Source organism: Caenorhabditis briggsae, assembly GCF_000004555.2.
Source record: "Caenorhabditis briggsae complete genome, chrI, whole genome shotgun sequence".
Lineage (NCBI taxonomy): Eukaryota > Metazoa > Nematoda > Chromadorea > Rhabditida > Rhabditidae > Caenorhabditis > Caenorhabditis briggsae.
The window spans coordinates 6,349,839-6,369,766 of record NC_013489.2 but is presented as its reverse complement, the minus strand read 5'-3'; the positions used below and the strand labels follow the sequence as shown (position 1 = coordinate 6,369,766).

The window sequence follows — 19,928 nt, the reverse complement described above, 5'->3', positions numbered from 1 at the left end:
AAGAAACGAGAGATCAGAATTTGAACATTGGCACAGTTTTCAGATTTTCATCAAATCAATTTATATCGAGAAAATGACTCGTGAGCAAAATGACACGGATTTACTGATTATGGCACTTCTTCTGGTCGTTTTTCCGGTGAGTTTCAGAGCACGATTGAAAAATGGGCTCGGCGGGAAATTTGAATTTTTACCAGTCTAGCGGTGTTTTTTTCCGAACATATTGTGTGCTCAAATGGGAATTACCGTAATACTACAGTAAAATTAGCGTTGGTCTCAGAGCTTCAAAGATGGCCGTAGTCGAAGGTCTCACTACGACAACTACAGTAACCAAAAATATGCTTATTTTCCGGATTTATTTTTTCGTTTTTCACTGCTTCTCGTCGAGCTTTTTGTTATTTTTTCCTTTAAAAAAGTAGGAAAAAAGTTTTTGAAAGGCAAAAATTAACTGAAAATGTACGAAAATCGAAAAAATAAATGCAGAAAATAAAGGCATTTTCAGGTTACGGTAGTTGTCGTTGAACCATAAAAACGTCCAAATCAGAGCCATAATTTCCGGTTTCCATCACTCACGAATCCACTACAAAATTGCCTTATATCTCAAATGCCCAAAATAGTTTATTACCCAATTTTCTCTCATTTTGCAGCCCCTTGGCGTGCTTCTCAAATCAAATGGATTCCGCGCTCCATTCTTCGTCTCATTCATGCTTTATTTTATTTTTATAATTCCTTCTTATATATTTTCGGTTTGGTTTTGTTTTGTTAAACAACGAAATGACAGTATTCTACCGTTGAATTCTGGAGATTATAACAATAATTTGTCACTGAATAGTATCTCAGCGTCTGTTACGCATAAGGATATACAAGTTTATTAATTAGTGTCTGAATAAAGAAAATTTAATTTTGTGTTATTGAGAAAATTTGTGAAAATGAACTCGATTTTGGAGAATCACTAAATTGGATGGTCCGTCTACAGTCCATCAGTTCTCCTTCGGCCGCCAATCAGCAATCATTTTCCAGTTTGCACCTTTCCCGTAGTATCTGTTTACATGTGCATCACTCAATTTCAGTAGCCCAAATGAAAAATAAAAAACATTAACCAGAAAAGGAAAAGTCGATGGAATACCGTAATCGTTCACTTCGAGCAAATTTATTTTGGTTCCTTCAAGAGATATCGAAAAGTGGTTAACTGGCGACATGTTCGATATAATAACCAAAACATTTTGTCAATCGACCACTTTTTGATAACTTCGACAGGAAATGAGATAAATTGGCTGAAAGTTGACGGTCAAGAAGCAACATTAGTCTTTTGTCCCAAAATAAGGCTCAATTCGAAAACCCGAAAAACTCACTAGGTTTTGTTTGAAAGATCTGAAAATGTTATAGCATACCTACCGAACAAATGATCGCTCAGTTTGTAGTTGGAACAAAGATTTTCATGAATACACTACTCTTTGACTACGAAGGAAAAATGAGCAAAATTTTTTCTTCCTTCTTCCTCTTTTCATTCGTTTGGATGTCAATTTTGAACACATTTTCTCCTTTTTTTGAGAGAGGTATGAAAAAATTTTTTCCAGTTGATTACTTTTTGATATCTTTCACAGGAACCGAGATACATTGGCTCAAAACTGAAGAACAAGTGATCATTCTATTAGGGTGTTGACGGTAAATTCTTCAAAATTGGATTGTTTGGAAGAACTTCCATTATAGGTTTTACAGTAGATACTTTGTAGCTAAAGAGTAAACCTAACATTTTGATGTTTTTTTTAGGTTCCAAGCGATATATCTCATTTGGGTATTTTGTGCGCGTGCTACAAAAAAGCCTCTAACCACAAAACCCGAGAACATCTTTCTCAATTCTTTCTTCAAATGAATTTCTAGTTTTTTTCTAGCGTCTCCCTAAAAATTGTGTCTTGTTCAGTTGTGTATTATAATTGGTTAATTGAACTTGTGGACACTTTGAACCCTTCTGATAAGAGAACTTTGGCCGCTCCATTATCACTTCTTATCAGCGAGTTTTTCTCAAATTTATTTCTAGAAAAAACCTTCGTGTAGTTTTTCATATTTTCCAACTTTAACCATGGGAAGTTACATTTCGTCTCCTCAAGTTCTGAGCAGAAAAGTTTCTGGAAACTATCGTGTGGGATGTAAGGATTTGATGATTGAGGGACTCTTCATGAGACTCTATTTTCCAACAGATTCTGAGGTGAGAATTAGGCCAGAAGAGTTTTCTAGGCCACCAAAGACTACCATGGTTAGACCACACATGAAGAAAACGTTTTCAGATAACCGAGATTTCGGCTCATGCATTATGGCTACCAAAACCAGAATATGCTCATGGTCTCGGAGAATATTTAGGAGCGTCTCAGCAAAAAATGGATCTGATTTCAATGGCAATTGTGGGAGATAAAAGGTTTGTAGATTCTGAAATTCCGAGATTGCACATTTTGAGATTGTTTGAAACTATGAAAAATTGAAATTTCTAGATTTTTAAAAATTAAGAAACGGAACAAATCATTCTCGACCATCATTCAACTTTATTGTTAACATTTTTCAGAGAAGACTGTATTGATAACGCTCAACTCTCGACGAAACAAGACAGTTGGCCAATCGTTATCTTCTCTCATGGACTCGGTGGTTCCAGAACATTCTATTCCACGTATTGCACATCTTTAGCTTCTCATGGATACATTGTAGCCGCAATTGAACATAAGTGAGTCTTGAAAAATCTTATAAACACAAAAATTATTTTCAGAGACCACTCCGCCTGCTGGACCTTTAATTTAACCGAGAAAAATGGGGAAATGGTTGAGGAAGCTCTGAAGATTCAGCTAATCAAAAATAATGATCCGGATGAATTTAAGCTTCGAAATCAACAAGTATAGTACTATAAATAAAGCATGTTTATAAAAGTTTGAATTTCAGGTTGAACAACGAGTCGCGGAATGCGTGAGAGCTCTAAAAGTTTTGGAACAACTGAACGCCGGGGTGGTTCCTGAGAAACTTCTGGTTGGAAAGGATTTCGATTGGACACAATTCCATAACAAATTGATGACGGGATCTGCTTCGATCATTGGCCACTCGTTTGGGGGAGCAACGTGCCTGGCGTCTACGGCGTTTACCAAAGAATTTCAGAAATCTATTGTATTGGATGGTTGGATGTTTGCCCTGGATCCTTCTCAACAACAAAATTCAAACCAACCAACAATGTTTCTAAATATCGGCGATTGGCAATGGAATGAGAATCTGGAAGTGATGAAGAAAATACTCCCTAATAACGATGCGAACTTGCTATTGACATTGAATGGAGGAGTTCATCAGAGTTTCTCCGATTTCCCATTCATCTTCCCCAACTGGATGGCCAAACAGTTTGGTGTTCAGGTAAGATGAAATTCGGAAAGCTGAAATTCGAAATTCTAAAAATTTCAGGGCACCACAGAATCTTCGCTATGCATCCAAGCGGCCATCGAATTATCCATCGCGTTCCTTCAAAACGGAAAAGATGGTGCTCAAAAAGTCAAAAACGAAAAGTACTCGACATTCATCACCAACGAGATTTATGGTCGGGAGAAATTCAAAAACTAAAAGAGCTGGAACTCTTGAATTTTCGATTGAAACGATGTTTGTAACTATGAACAATTCCCTGAATAAAATTTCACAGTTTTTTAAAATCCTTCATTATTATTGTCATTCTGGTACAAAAAATCGGAGCTGAAGGTCCTACAACGACAACTACCGTAACCTAAACAACATTTTATTTTTTTTTCTTGATTTTCGGGTATTCTCAGGCAAGTTTTTTCCACTATCTGGAAAATTACAGAAAACTTGACGAAGAGCAGTGAAAAATAAGAAAATAAATACGGAAAATTTCAGTTTTTAGGTTGCGGTAGTGGTGGTAGTGGATCCCAATCGTCTTTTCTCTTTCACAGATCCGATTTTTTGTACCAGAATACTAAAGTATTATTCACAGAAAAAAAACCAATTTTCTGTACAACTTTAGTATTTATCACCATATCCCAAAACCCAAGAGTATATATTTCCAAAAACCAAACAATTCAATTAATGATGTCCCGAAGTTTTCTTCTTTCCACTCTTCCCAGTTGATCCAGTTGTGTCCACTGCTGATGCTCCAATACTATCTCTCCGCTCCTTTCGGTTTCTTCGATTCTTTTGTTGTCTCAGTTTCAATTTCTCCTGTAACGCCATCGCTTGTTTCTCCCTTTGTAAATTATTTCTTCGTTCAAATTGTTTTCTCGTTTCATCATATTCATCCAATTTCTGTTTGACGTCTCCAAACAGTGCGTCTTTCGATGGAAGGGGAGCCAGTTTGTTAAGAGGAGTCACCACGCTTCCTCCTTGTTTACTCAGATCCAGAATTCCTTGAACATCGGCTTCTTTCAGTTTTTCAACGTCTCGAAGTGCCTGACGTTCCAATTCTTTGAGTTCTCTCTCCAGTTCATCATCTGCCACGTCATCATACTCAATTTTCATGTCGACGTCAAGTTGGGCTTTCGCCTGGAATTAGAATTTCAAGGTTCCGAAAACTTGAAGACCACCTTACCAATTTCTTCATCAACGTCAATCTCTCCTCCCTCAACGCCTTCTGCTTCTTGATCAATTCATTGTTGGCCTGATCCAAATCCTTTCGAATTGTATCATTTATCACCTTATCAAACCACTGGATAAGCGATGCCACTTTTTGTTGAGTTTCTTGGAAAACTTTCAGAGCCTAAAAATCGAAGAAATAGAAAATTATTCCAAAATTCCCGAACCTTTTTCATCTCTGAATCGTTATCCACTGTTCTGAAGGCTTTGTTGACAGTGTCCTCTAGAAGTGCAATCTCTTTTTCAGTTCCATACGGAAAATCCACTTTGTTCAGGTACATGCGACACGATTGGACGTTTTGGGCGGCGGCGACAAAGTTGTTTCGAGCTTCGGCTGCAGCGAAATATCGTCCTCGCTCGTTTCTGAACTTTGAATAATATGGTATAGAATTCTAAGGGTTACTAACTCCTTCTCAATTTTCTGAACATCTTGCCATCTGTTGATTCCAAAAGTCAATTGAGTCAGAGCATGAACCAAAAGGACTCGTCCATTGGCCCATTTGAACATGGCAAGGGAGACTCTTTGCTGCCAATCAACCATGTCGTCTACCTGAGAAATGATGATTTGCGCTACTTGTTTGAATCTCAAGTTTCTCAAGTAAAGCTTTATTCACTCACCTCTCCCTCCAAAACATTCTCTTTCTCTGACGCATAATCCGTCCCAAAAATAGCCTCCAACATCTTATCTTGTTCCTCATATAACCCATTCAAATTATCCGTTTGTTGCTTATAAATCTCTTGAATTTTGACAGCATTATCATAGTTGACTCGAGCAATGTTTAACTCCTTCTGGACGGTTTCCTGTCGAACCATTGCATCCTCATACTCGGATTTCTCTTTCAAGTATCTATCATCCCATTGTCCTTGTTGTTTGAGAAAGTCTCGAACCGATGGTTGCTCAATGTTTTTCAGATCCGTTCTTTCGCGTTCGCTGGAAACGCTCTTTTTACCTTATATGCTCTAATAGAACCTATACGCGCACTTTGAGCTCAACCAATTGGGTTTCAAGATATCAATAAATTTCCCACCAATAAAATACTGGTAATTTTACGAAAAACATTTTATCAGTTGACAGATTTTCGATATCTCTAATAAGAACCGAGATAACTGAGATCAGAGTGAACGCATAGGGTGGGATTCTATTAGAGGAAATACAGTAGGTTGATTGCTCCACAAAATAACTCACGTCTGCTTCTTCAGTTCTTTCAAAACCGCTTCCAATTGCTCCACTGTATTCTTCAAATTGTCTGCATAAATCGTCTGCGACTCGAATTTCTTCAAAACATTCTTCCGTTCCAAACGATTGATGGCCTTCTCGATATTGATATAATCTTGTACAACTCCTTCCGTTAGTTTCAGTTTTCCTCCTTTTGGAACAACTGGGTCAGATGTTGGCACCACTTTGGCTTGTCGTTTTCCTCCTCCCTTTTTTGGAATCTCGTCTTTCGAATCGAGATCATCAGCTGGTTTGCTGCGATCCACGTGTTCGGCCCACTTCTCAACTGGGCCTGGTTTTTCCTGGAAGGGATATCTTTGTGAAACCTCAGAGTCTCGGAGTTTCAGAATCTCAGAATCACAGGTTCTCGGATTAGAATATCAGAATCTTGAAACCTCGGAATTTGAAATTCCACTAACCTTCCGAATATCCTCCACAGCATCCGATCGTTTCGAAGGAGAAGATCCCATGTTTTGAGATCCAAATAAAAGAAAAATAAGCCCAAAGCTCCTTTTTTTTGTTTGTTATGTTCTTTTTCCTGGCTCCATTCACATTTTCCCTTTGCCCGGTCCCTCCTTCTTTTTTTCGGGGGACCATGGAAATGGGAATGTATCCTGGGAGACACTTGGAGACCGCACACAAATATACTTTTTTGACGGCTTCTTTTTTTGAATAGAGGAAAAAATGGACAGCTTCAGACTGAAGCCTTTAGTATTTGGAATATTGAATACGTCATGGGGAAGGAAATTCATATATGAATGGGGAAACGTTTATAGGGGATATGTACACGTTTGGAGTAGACAAGAAACTATTGTGAGACAGGTAATCATCAGAATTCCTGAGTGGGTTCCAAACTTTAAACTTTCAAATCAATGCGAAAATCTCGAAAATCCCCAGATTAGGATACTTTGAGATTCAGAGATTCTACGACTTAAACTCTCATTTTCAATTTGAAAGTATATGCAACCACAGAATTGTAACGAGCAAGGCTTATTGCCAAGGTCAGAGACACAGTGTGTCTCATTGTCTGCGTCTCTCATCTTCTAAACTGATAATCAACAAAAAACAAAATCAGCACAGAGAGCTGAGATAGAATGCCCTGGGAGGCTAGAGACGCAGACGACGAAACTTTCTGACTTCCTAAACTTCGAATGAAAATCTCAACAAGAATGGAAGGGAAAGTCTGGATTTTTTGATTAGCAACAAAATTTCACAGTATTAGGAAAGTTTCGAATTTGAAAGAAAAACAAAATTGTAATGGAAATTTTATTATGTAAACAGAAGTATCATATAGAGAAAAATATTGTTTCGAAATCTTATGATCCATGGAACACAGTCAAAAGTGCAGCCTTCAACATACGAGCCTCATAAGTGACATTGCACTTCACTTTGGATTCGGCAGCTTGCTCGAATAAATCATCCGGGACTGTGTAAATATTTCTTCCCGGAATCTCGCAACTGCTTAAGAATTGAATCACTTCCATCACAACCGAATCTCTCATCACCAAAATGTTCTTGGCCATCATTTCGATCGCAGCCACAATGCATCGTTTTGCATAGTACCATGTGTCTACGCCTAGCTTCTTCTCGGGTGGCTCCAGGGCTTTGACAACACGAGACATTCCGAATTCGAAATTTCCCTGAAAACTGATTATGAATATTGGACACAAAATGATTATTTCTCCCACAAGTTATTTTCGAATTTTCAAGAATTTCGGTCTTCTCCCTCTTTAAAAAGGCAAGACATTTACAAATATTTTTATCATTGTATAACCACAAGTTCTAATTTTTCGTCCTAGTCCTAGCTCTATTCGAAGAATCTAAATCTCATAACTATTCATTCAATCTCATAGCTACGTCATCTGTATCTATTTCTAGCCTTCCAGGAGCACAACCTCCCCTGTACAAGGTATAGTGGATGACGTAAGTCGTGAGATGTCGGCTGCTCTCCCAGACGCCCCTATATAAGTGAACCGCCCGTTTAGTGTGTTTGTTCTTCCGAGAACATACTAAAATTGGAACAATACAGAGAAGATTAGCATGGCCCCTGCGCAAGGATGACACGCAAATTCGTGAAGCGTTCCAAATTTTTTGACTGGTTTTGGGTCAGCTATACAAAGAATATCGCTACAGTTTTCAGAGAACTTTGCATGTTTACAACGACCTTTTTATTTTTAGATTATGTCAAAAACTATCATGTACGCCAAATCTCGAATTTTGTTTCAAATTATTTTTCAATCACTCAAAACAATAATTACCAACAAACAGAATCTAACAGCTCGAATTTGAGCTATTTTTTTACGAAAATTTTAACAGAAACTGACAAATTCCATATCCAGAAATTATCTTCACTTACCTTACTACAATACAAACTTCCAATGACCAAACTGATGATGGAATTATGGAAATATTTCTCATTGGGATTCGACATCAATGCGTTCTCTTCCGCGTTTTCAACAGTTTTCAGAATAGATTCAGCTTCGTCGGTTTGGTTTGTCATGATGTAACAGACCACTAGGTTAGCCAGAACCATAGCAGGGATTTCCAAAATCTGAAAATTTACGTTTCAACTTATTCGGATGGTTTTTCCCGTTTACACTCACTCCTCCGTCATATTTTCTATTCACAATTGGTTCATAGAACAATGCCGCTTCTTTGTATTTCTTCTCCTGCATGAATATGGTATGAGCAACGTTCAATTTCCATGTGTGATGCTCATTACAGTACTCATTAGAAGCTCTAAAATATTCTACAGTAATCCTCTAGATACCTTGGTTTTTCTTGTCACCTGAACAACTTCTCCACGGCCAAGTAATCTCTCTTATCCCAATAATACTTTGCATGCGTCATGAGAACAGGAAGGTACAATTCCAACTCATCCTCATAAGACTCGATAAGATTTCTCATTTCCAACGAGTCGTCTTTATCTGACGTCTTCTGCTCTTTTTTTATTTGAATCTCGACTGCAATCTTTCGAAGTCGAGTCATGCATTCTTTGTCCAGTTTTTCCAATTTTTTGAGACTCTCCTCAGGACTTGTTGGCATGTAAATCAGTGCCTCGAGCAAGTTGAATTGATACTAAAACGCAAAAGTAATTGTCTAGAACTTTTAAAGCCAAAAAACCTCATTCAGACAATAGAAAGATTGATGTGGATTCTCCGCCAAAACATCGGCTGCCAATCCAAAATAGTCGTTTTTGCAATAAAGGAAAAGAAGATTCGCGAACGTTTCTTGAGGGAATGGATTGCTTCCAAGAAGGAATTGGAGTTTAGCGGAGCTGTCTCCAAAATCTGTGTTTGCCGTATTGATAGCCTGAAGAAGGGATGTGTACAGACTACAAACTACAGACTACTTACCAAGTTGTGCAGAGTAACCGGATCGTAATCATGCTCATGCCGTGGTGGCATATCTGTCAGACACTCTTTTGCTGCTTTGACTAAAAACTTTATTTTCAAACTTTGATCTCTCTCGAAATCAAAACTCACAATCCTTGGTTTTGTAATAGATGGCAAATCGTAAATTGAACGCCTCGATCAGTGCCGATTCATGGAGTGTCATTGAATTCTGAACCACATTCACATCGAATCCTTCAGTGACCATTCCGATGTGAAATTCTGGAAAATTTTCTTAGAAACTAAAACAAGAGATGAGCACCTGGATGATCTTTGATTCCTCGATTGATAATTTCAGAAATTAGTTGGAGAGAACTGTTGTAGTCTCCACGACGGTAGTAACAAAGAGCGATCGAGTAGGCAAGACCAGACTGCAAATTCCGATTTTGTTTTGTTTTTTTTAATTTGGAATTCAAATAGCAGAGTTTTGGAACTCTAAAGTTTGATATTGTGAAACGCATTCTTTCTTTCAACAGGAAAAAAAATGTATTTTAAGAATAATATAGTATAATATATTCAGAAAAACGTTCTCAAAATTATTTGATTGAAAAAAAAACTAAATTCCAAACCAGAAAACTCAATATTAGAAATTACAAACTTTATTTATTCTTAAGTTTATACTACCAATATTATTGAATCTCGGAACTTTGCATTTTTGAATTCCGATTCGAAGAAAACAGAGTTGCGGGAATTTCGAAATCTCGTGCCGCTGAAATCTCATAGTTCAGAAGCCTCTGATTGTCAAAAAAGTTTATGAAAAAACGTCTGGAGTTCTAATGTTTTGATATTTGGAAATTCATTTTTGGAATCGAATTATCAAAAGAATAATGTATTCAAAAAAATAATAACAAGAAACAAATCATGATTCTAAAAATGGTTTCATCCAAATCGATTTCAAGATACAAAAATATCACAATTTCTGACATCCTACTAAAAATATGGGATTTCAGAAATATGAAAACACAGAATTTTTTGAATTTCTGGAGTATCAATATTAGAATCTCATAGATTGGAAACTTTCGGTNGTAAAAATAGTCAAATTAAACCTTCCTTGTTTATTTGAAATTCTGTATTCTAGCTTCAAGCATTCCCATCCTACATTTTCATCTACAGTACTCCTACACAAGAGCTGATATTCTTCTTCTAGCTGTCTTCCGTCTCTTTCCAATTTCCCCCGAACTTCCCTTCTCTTTTCTTTCTCCTGTCCCCGCTCCCTCCATTTCTTTCCTTTCCCGATGCTATAATTCAAATGAAAAAATTCGCGCGCCCTTATCGAAAGGCGACTCTGCGTTTCTTACTCTCTCGCTCCTCCCCCTACTCTGTTACTTTTCTTCTTTCAGTCACTATGGTGTCATGATTATTTTGTTTTGTGGTTCTGCCCATTCTCTGGTTTCTATACTTTTTTGTACCTTTAAAAAATCTTCCTAGAAAAAGAACGAAATCCAAAAGCCAAAAAACGATTCTAGAAAATTCCAAATTCTATTTCTGACGTCATCCATATATCAAAACTCATTCCAGAACGGAAATGTTCAGACTTAAAACCCATTCGTTTTTCCCAATTTTGATTATTAGGGCAAGAGAGTTAGAGACCCAGAGAAATGATTTAGCTCGATCATACGATGTGTAATAATGCAGCAACTTTTTCATTTACAATACACACACACGCAAGAAATTTCGAAGGTCGTCGTTCTCACTTCTGAAGCGACTGGCATTCATTTAGAGATAAGATCTAGAAGGTTTTTTGATGATTAGACAAAGATAGGAACGAACCAATTTTCTGCAAAATCTGGGACAGAAATTAAAGACTTTGATTGAGAATTTTCATTTTGAACCTGACTACTTAATAACATACTTGAAAACAGGACCTGCCATAGTTTCGGTGAGGTTCAACATTTTTGGGCCATCTAAATTAGATATGATAGAATACGATTTCTACAAAATGATACAAGTTGGAAAACAGTATCTTGTCTATGAACAAAGTTACAGACTAACCAGGCCAACAAAGACCAGGCCGGCCCGGATCTGCAGCTTTATGGCTTTGAACTTTGTTCATACACAAGCTACAGTTTTTCAAATTTTATTATTTTGTAATACTTGTAGTATGAAATCTATCAGCCAAAATTTAGTATCAGGTATGAAGCAGGTAAGAATTTTATTAAATAGTTTTCCTAAATTTAGCGAAGGGCGAAGTCACAACTAGAAATACCGTATTCTTAAGATTTAAAAAAAAAACAATTGCAACTGTCCCCTCTATTTCCTCATTTCTCCTGCTGTCTTATGACTCACAGATGTTACGTTATGTCTGTCTGCAAGTGCGCTTACTGAATCCATTGCGGCTAATTGTCATTCACAGTTTTTGACACAAATCTGGTACCAAAATCTCTAGAGAATTTAAAAAATTTTTGAGATATGCTTTAGTTAGAAAAACGAGAATCACTTATTTGGGTTGAGATTAGAGCGCAATTTTTATAGTTGTTTTAAAAAAACACACATCTTCAAAAAGTGAATTAGCTTCTATCACTATTCCATAATCTAGATGAAGTATGAAAAATTGTATTCTGGCTAATTTTCAATCTAAACTTGCTACTCGGCTTTCCAAGAGGTTCCAATGGTCCGTCGACAGTCCGTCAACGGTCCGTCCTTCGACTGCCAACTAGCAGTTAGCTGTCATTTAGCAGCAAAGTGTGGTACAGTAATTCAGAATATTCCTTTCCGATGACTTGGGAAAAAATCAGAAATATCTCTTGAGAATCTAAGTTTTCTTATTCGCTTAGAAGTTCCTTATTATTTGAATCTTTTTGAGATCAAATATTTTTGAGGGTATTTTTAGAATCCAAGATTTCTACTATAATAAAAATTGTTTTATTCATAAGCTAAAAGATCCTACAGTAATCATTACATCAGTGTATTTTCTCTTGTTGTCAATTTTTGAACCCTTCTTCCTTCCAAACTATCTGTTTCGTTTCACAATATTTTCAATTTCAGGGTAATATGACACAAATAATCCCTTTGGATTTTCCGGACAATACAGTTTCTCCTGGTCCTGCCGATCTACTTTCAGTCTCAATCCAAGAACCGTTAATCGTGGAAATCCCTTCGAATCCAGAATCACATCTCGGACTATCACAAGAAGAAGAAAAAAACAAAGAAGAAGAAAGGGAAACACGAGACGAAAGCGAGGATGAGGATGATAACAAACTTTTGGATGTGGATATTATTCTAATGGATGCTACAGGTTAGAATCTGGAACCTTCCGAATGTTCTATTTAATTTTGATTCTTACCTGATAACCAGAAAACTCGGTTGCTTGATTAAACTTCTGTAGTGCCTCGGAGTAATTTCCTTCCTTAAATATTTAATCACACTTTCATAAAATTTCGACTAACCTTATAATCAATGCAAGCAGTATTAATAAGAACAGTAGCATCATCTGTTGGTAACTGATCCACAAGGATTCTACAGTTTACCAGATCATCTTCCTGATATTTTATGGCCGCTTCTAATTTGATACTTTCATTTAACAAATCGTCGTCTTGAATCTGAAGTCGCACTTTATCTCTATGTATGGGTCGGCCATAGCTATAGTCAAAATCCACCTACCGTAGTTACTACATTCAACGCTTCAGCTGGCTTGAAAGCGTGGTATAGAGCTTGTGCATGATATAATTTGTATTGTGAGTGATGCGGATAGTTATAGGATAGCTGTGAATAGCAGTCAGCTGCATTTTGGAAGTCTTGGGTGTAGTAGTAGCAGTATCCGAGAAGCGATAGAGCCGCCAGATTCTGAATTTTCAATATATTTCCTTCAAAATTTCCTTCATTATAAGTTCATGTGTCATTCAAATACCCTAATCCTTTTTTTTAGTCTCTCTTTTCCTTCCCAGTATACTGTATTCGGTGAGTGCTCGTCGGCCGATGACGTCACACTTTCTGTGGCGTGCGAACGCGCTCCGTCGCACTCCGTTGAAAAAACAATTTTTTTGCTCATTATCTTTGTTTTTAGCACTGTTTTTCGCTATTTTCGGCTATTTTTAACTAAATTTGAGTGAAGAAAAAAATTTAAATTTTCTAATTCCTATTTTCAGTATTTGTTTTTTTCGTATTAAAATCAAATACGCCTCATTTCCGGTCGAGCAAATGTTTCACTCAATTTTCTTTTTTGTTCTGTCGAGGAAATTTGAATTTCACAGCTCTTTTCGAAGTAAAAACGTTTCAACTTTCCGAAAATTTCCGAATTATTCTATCAAAAATCACCAGAAATCGATACTGCTCTTCCTCCAATTTATGCACGCCTTCTATTTATCTTTCCCTTCTCTTTTTTTTTTCCTTGGCGTAAATACTCACTTTCGGGTTTCTCTCGTGCTGATATTGAAGAATACGAATGGCGTCGTTGAATTTGTGCTCATGTATCTAAAACACTCCAAACTTTCCGACTGTTTTCTCTTTGAAAAAATATGTCAAGTTTAATTAATCGTAAAATTCGAAAACCTTGATTTGCAATTGAAATTCATAAATCTAGCTTTTCTATTCCCATTTATCGTCTCAATTTCTTCGGATTAAAAGTCAATTACCTAATCATCGATCATTTCGACTTACCAATGTGTAAATAGTGCTTGTGAACTCTCCTTCTTTAATATTCAGCATCGCATTCATTTTGAGAATACAAGAGATATGAAATAGGCTAGCAATAAGCAAAGACTTCTATTTTGTTTGGCAACGCGTGCCCATGGAAACCAAGAGAAGCCGAAAATAGTGTGCAAAGGGAGAGGCCGGATGAGGGCTCCTGTGCTTCGAAGAAGGAGAAGGATGGAAGGAAAGGGGTTGAAATTCGAGGGACGGGGAATTTCTCGATGGGTCTGAGTGAACGGAATGAGAAACAAAATTTGGCTCCTGATGATTTCAAAACTTTGAAATTGATAAACAGTTTTAAAGCTGCAAAGCATTAACTAATTCTGACTGATGAACAAGATGCAACGATTGGCTAATTTCGGGTGCTTGTAACCTACTACTGGGCAAGGAATATGTATAGTCTGCCAGTCACTGTCCCTATCCAACATAGCTATATTTCGATGATTTGTTGTATGTCTTCTTTCCCCTCTTGTCACACAACGGGCAAATAATTTCAATTTAGTCAGTGAGAATGGTAGGCCGATCATCTACATGACAATTTTCTTGAGAGAGTTGGACCTACAGTTTTTTTTCACCGTTCGACGTCTAATGTAGCTCATATTTCCAGAAACGATGCACATGCAACATAGTCTTTATAGTCTTGTTTTCACCCTTTGTCTCTAACTACATAAATGACCGATCTCTGATCCTTCATGTGTCACCGTTGTTTCCACCTGGTGAGGGGTACAATGTTCTGCTAGTATTGGGAATGGTCGCACATTGTCATACCTGCTCTTCACATCATCTTTCGGAACACTCTGCAACTTACCATTAGGTTCATTGATTCTCATTAACCATTGATTTTTCCAGGTGGGTCGAACCGTTCACACGCCCCGCCTCTCTCGCTAACGGTTGCCCACATGAACCATTCCATTAGTCTTCATTCTTTGTCCAGTAATATGCACTGGTCTCCAGTTTTTACTCGCTTCTACTTCTTTAAAGTTGTTCTTTCTAATCCCATTCAAACCGCTTCACTATTTTCATGTGAAATCAATATTTAGAAATTTCCATTATCCATATATTCAAAAATCCACAAATTCAAGCAGTTTCTAATTCTCATTTCTTCAAATCCTTCTCTTCTTCCTCCTCTCAGCATGCCATATTACTATTCAATTTCTTCGGCGCCAGAGGACGCGCGCCTCATTTTTTTTTCGCTTCTTTCTCTCTCCAGGCGTCACTCCTTTTCGTTTATTGATTTGTTGCTTGCTCTCCGTTCCTCTAATTTTTAAAACGAACTTAATGGCTCGCTATGTTTTTCCGGATTCGCTATAAACTTTCGAAAGGTTCATAATAATTTTAATAGAAGAAACTAACAGAGGAACCTCAGCACCCTGTGACCCCGATTTTGACGACAATTCCAGGATGTTAAGAGTAGCCTATCTAGACACATCTGAAATGTTTAGAATCTTCTTGCCAGTTTTAGTCAAAATATATCGGTTTCAGTACAAAAAACGTTTTCAGGGCAAGAATAGCGATGTTCAAAGAAGATTTTCTAAAAAAATTTTTTAATGTTTATATACATTTTATCCAATTCTGAGTACATCGAAAAACTTCAATTTTAAAAGTTCAAATCGTCTTCGAAAGTTTTTGCACTGAAAACACGTTTTTTCGTACTGAAAGTATTATAACTTGGCTGAAACTGGCGAGCGGATTCTAAAGTTTTTCAGATGTGTCTAGATAGACTATTCTTAACATATCCTGGAATTGTCGTCAAAATCTGGGTTCACAAGGTGCTGGCTTGTAAGAAAGTAGAACAGTTGAGCTAACCACAATCTTTTTTTGTTGTTCATTCATCTGTTCTGATCCGATTAGACCCCCCCCCCTTCCCCGCTAACTGTCAGACCAGCTGCTAATGTTCTTGGTATTCTAAATCTCTTTGCCTACTTGTGGTGTTTTAGGCTTCCTCTTCCTCTCATCCATCCCATGTCCTTCATTCAAATGCTATTCCTATTCATTTTTTTAATCATTTTTGTCTTCTTCCAGGCGAGATGCCAGCCACTAGAAAACGACAGAACGATGGCAACACACCAGCTCCAAAACGAGTCAGACGTTCTCGAAAAGCAAAGGAGGAAGAGAAGGAGAACATTATCAGAACGTCAGTTAACTCAACTCCCGATGCATCGATCGCTGGAAGCTCTCGTGTCTCACCCATCGCCAGTACTAACAGAAGGAAGACGAAACCTGTCAATCTCTGCAATCTCGAAAAAACACTAACAAATTTTAATAAAGAAGGTAAGAAATATATTAATTTGCTGAATTCACTGTGGTTCTCATTTTCTTTTCTAGATGTAATAAACAAAATGCGCGAAGAAAATATTGACAACCGCATGTTTCTGGTACGAAATGTTGTACGATGGAGAAAACTCGAAGACAAGCATCTCAAATTCAGTCGACGTAGAAAGGTTGCAATCGCAGATGTACTACCTCGACTCCAAGAGAAAATGGTACGTTTCAGAGTTAAATTTTAATAGTTATTTGAAAAATTTCAGGTCAAAGCTAACAAACACTACGATCTGTGCACAGTGAATTTTACCGGTATTAGAAGCTTGGGAACTTTTTCCGAACATCAAACGAGTCAGTTCATATTATTTTAGCAACTAAATTCCAAATTTTAATTATTTTCAGATGCCACCAACGCCGCATCTGTTCAAACATACACAATCATCGTGGACGAAAAGAAACAAGTTCAAGTGTTGAACAACGCATTGTGCACTATCTCCCTCGAAGACAAGTTTCTTTCCGCAGAACTCGATAGAAACTTGAAGAAAATCACATTAACCGCTGAGGAGTTTACAAATGCTCAGAAAATTTACTTCGCGACTGTGGTCACACGAATGGTACTCCTCGGGGAAAAGCGATTTTCTCGAATGGCGACAGTGGCTAATCCGAAAGGCATCAAGGCTCGAGTTCAGCAAAAAGTTGAGCCAGAAAAGTTATCTCTGATGAAAGAAGTCCGTATCGGATGTACTCAAATGTATCAGAAAGACAAATTTAGTAAACTGCATGATGGCGTTATGAGAATACTCTTACGGTAAGTGAAATCAGTTTTGCTTCATTTTGCAAACCGGTCTCTTTTTTCAGTGATGAAGATGATCCGTTTATCTTGAGTCGAAAGATCTTCAAACAAGCGGGCTCTTCGATCGACTGGCTAGTCAATGTCGACAATCTCCACTTTCTCAGTGAAAAGAACAGCACCAATCAAGATGCGCACACTGCGCGACTCATCTTTGAGGTTTCTGCATTTGGGTTTCATGATATCCTCGAAGAAGCCGAAAAATCGAGAGTCCAGAGTCCACGTCGTTCGAGAGCCAACACACTTACAAGGTGAGGTGATAGATGTTGTTTGAAAATTTTCATCGAGCTATTTTTTAGTCCAAAGCGTTGTGTTGTTGACAAGAAGGTGCCATTTTCTGGACATACTGAAAAAGGAGTGTATTATCTGATGGCAGTGAGGAAGGCGGCTCGCTTCCCCTGGTTCCGGGTTCAGAAGACTGAAAATGAATTAGTGCAGCTTGCTCGCAACGGAAAGTGGTTCGAAGAGTCTGTTATCACACACATCGCCGATTCTTGTTTCTATCGAAAGATAGTTCATCGATCTCGTTTGGTTGCTATTCAAGCGATAGCAGCAGAAAGAGAAGCAAAAATCGCAGCGGCCCGAGCAGCTGGATTGATTGTGGATGACACCAGAAACTCAGCCGTAGGAAAACGAAAAGTCTATGGATTGGACTTTGTACAAAGCGAAGGACACGGTCCATTCCTAAAGAATATCTATCGAACGAGGTATTTTTGAAATCTCAAGGTGTTAATTTGATAACCTATTTTTCAGAGACACAACTCACATTCCACCACTCATTCCAAAGAAAGATACAATGGAAGAGGTAGATCTTTCGGAAAGAAACGATCCAGTGTTCTCTCTTGGTAACGCTCCACTATGCAATAGTTTGTCGTTGAGACTTCAAGAGAGGGTAATTTAAAAAACAAAATGATATATTCTGAATTAGTCTTTGAATATCACAATTTTCAGATTCACATCCCTAAAAAGTATGAAAATCACGGAAGCGAAATGTCAGTTGTCAACAAGCCAGCATCTCAAGTACGAAGAGATGTTCATAACACAAAATTGAAAGCTGTCGTTGTCAAGAAATCGATTGTAGTACCGAGAAAGAAGAATCCAGCTCATGTCGTCGGTGCTCTTGATACAGATCTTGATGGACGACCGTTCCCAACGACCTGCGAGATTTTTTTCCCATATGCCAAACATGAAACCTACAACATGTTATTGAAAGAGTGAGTTTAAAAAGAAAAGAGGGAAAGCTATTATCCTAGCCGAAAACTGAAATGGTTCCAAATCTAAAATTCTGCCGAAAACAGACGAAAAACGGACGGACATCAACGAGTAATTTCTTGTTATCATCTGCCAGAAAAAAAATGAAAGTTAAAAACATGTGATAACTACGGTAGTTCGGATGTGGCAGCGGTCACCAGATGTTCCACTTCTCCGATTATTGCATACCAGCATAATAATTCAACTTTTTTTTCAGTTATATTGTATCAATCGGATGGCGTGGTGGATCGTATTCGTCGGAACAAAAATCCCGCCTATTGTCTGGATTCATCGAGCAAAATTATGAAATGATCTTCGAGCACGGCCTGGAAAATGTGTATCTGAAACATCTTCAAGTGGTGGGTATGCATTCATTCAACTGGAAACAAATTCACTACACTGCACCACGCGACAAGTATCTCGATCTTAAGAAGAAGTGGACTGAGCAACATTGTCCATCCACATCTAGAAAAAATTAATCATATTTTCATTGTTATAATCAGTTTCATGTTTTTTCTCTTTTATCTGTTTACCCATTTACTAAACAATCGTCTCATATTGAATAGATTTATTAAGAATTACCCTGACACCCTTTCCCCTCTACGAATATTGAAGATCCTCCCAAATCTAACGAGTCATTTCTTGTCATTATCCTCTGTCCTATCCTGTCCCAATTCTTGAACAATTTTTATCGTTGAAATTGATTAATAAATAAAGTATTTATAGAGATTAACTGGAGAGTTGAATATCAGTTCGAATGTACAAAAACAGATTCCCCAACTACTTATTTTCCCTGTCTCCCCTTTGATCACAATATTTGAATAATCACATTTTGAATATAGATGCACCAACAACAGCAAGTTTCTAGAACACCTATTCCCAGTAAGTTCAAGCTCGCTCTAATGAAATTCCAATAGAGCGCACTTTGCAGATGAAGTACACATTCCGTTCGATAACCAAATTTATGGAACAAAGGATCCGCCGAGATTCGAGAAACAAGCAAAATTCATTTCGGAGTACTGTATCACCTATGACAGGTAATTGTGCAGAAAAATCAGGTCTCACAACAACTACCGTAACCTTGAAATATTTTTATTTTTTCGAATCGATCGTTTTCCTACTTTATTGACTAGGGAAGGCCCCAACTCGGGTGTGGCGATACGGGTGGTGACCTATATCATCTGAAAGCTGACATTTTCCTGATTCCAAATCTGTTTTCAAAAAATGCATTGTTGCGGTAGTTTTCGAGAAAATTAGGAAAATTAATCGAGAAAATTACTTTACCAAGAACATGAAGAAGACTCCAGTGAAGATACTAATCAAGAAGTCCTTGAAAATGTTTCTTGAGAAGACGTGCCAAGCGAGGAGAAGGAAGAAAAACAGGAACGGATGTGCAAGCTATAGAAAAGCGCACAATCGATCAATTTCTGATTAATGTAATTCAAAATATACTTATGACGAATGACGCCCTATTTCTTTCCAGCTTTCAGTTTTCGAAACTCCCGCCAGTTCAGAGTTTCCCCTTCTTCTGGGTCTCTGAAATCAAATGGAGGTTACGGTAGCTGGAAAAATCCTTTTCCAATAGTGTGCACTTGGGTTCAAGCGAGGGGGTCAGAAAGCGCGCCCCAGTAAATTTTTCAAAAATTCTCAATTCGCTGCCGAACTTCGTTGGCTGAGTATCACAGTTTTAAACGATGAGCGAGAATCGCGCGTTCAACCCGTGATT

General features: G+C 37.6%; 4 protein-coding genes across 4 annotated transcripts; 2 read left to right on the top strand and 2 right to left on the bottom strand.

The window, feature by feature from the left end:
* Positions 1-2,077: 2,077 nt before the first annotated feature.
* On the top strand, positions 2,078-3,582 carry CBG10776 (the record flags this gene model as incomplete). Its single annotated transcript, XM_002639910.1, has 6 exons — positions 2,078-2,203; positions 2,283-2,410; positions 2,555-2,710; positions 2,753-2,876; positions 2,923-3,378; positions 3,427-3,582. The coding sequence occupies 6 exons, from the start codon at positions 2,078-2,080 to the stop codon at positions 3,580-3,582; spliced, it is 1,146 nt and encodes a 381-aa protein (XP_002639956.1).
* A 507-nt stretch (positions 3,583-4,089) lies between these two features.
* On the bottom strand, positions 4,090-8,493 carry CBG10775 (the record flags this gene model as incomplete). The annotated part of the gene is made up of 10 exons (XM_002639909.1): positions 4,090-4,512; positions 4,559-4,726; positions 4,770-4,965; positions 5,010-5,152; positions 5,221-5,533; positions 5,789-6,120; positions 6,238-6,325; positions 7,202-7,458; positions 8,175-8,369; positions 8,422-8,493. Coding segments are annotated over 10 exons (2,187 nt in total), but the record flags the coding sequence as incomplete, so codon positions are not given.
* Positions 8,494-8,602: 109 nt separating this feature from the next.
* Positions 8,603-13,863, bottom strand: Cbr-dyf-1 (the record flags this gene model as incomplete). Its single annotated transcript, XM_002639908.1, has 10 exons — positions 8,603-8,896; positions 8,942-9,130; positions 9,175-9,254; positions 9,304-9,432; positions 9,473-9,581; positions 12,494-12,556; positions 12,597-12,749; positions 12,811-12,993; positions 13,555-13,620; positions 13,807-13,863. 10 exons carry the CDS (start codon positions 13,861-13,863, stop codon positions 8,603-8,605), a joined length of 1,323 nt encoding a protein of 440 aa, XP_002639954.1.
* Positions 13,864-15,866: 2,003 nt separating this feature from the next.
* Cbr-mes-3 lies at positions 15,867-18,681 on the top strand (the record flags this gene model as incomplete). The annotated part of the gene is made up of 8 exons (XM_045236325.1): positions 15,867-16,322; positions 16,368-16,452; positions 16,504-16,909; positions 16,960-17,202; positions 17,251-17,658; positions 17,705-17,843; positions 17,903-18,165; positions 18,420-18,681. 8 exons carry the CDS (start codon positions 15,867-15,869, stop codon positions 18,679-18,681), a joined length of 2,262 nt encoding a protein of 753 aa, XP_045094355.1.
* Between the last annotated feature and the right edge of the window lie 1,247 nt (positions 18,682-19,928).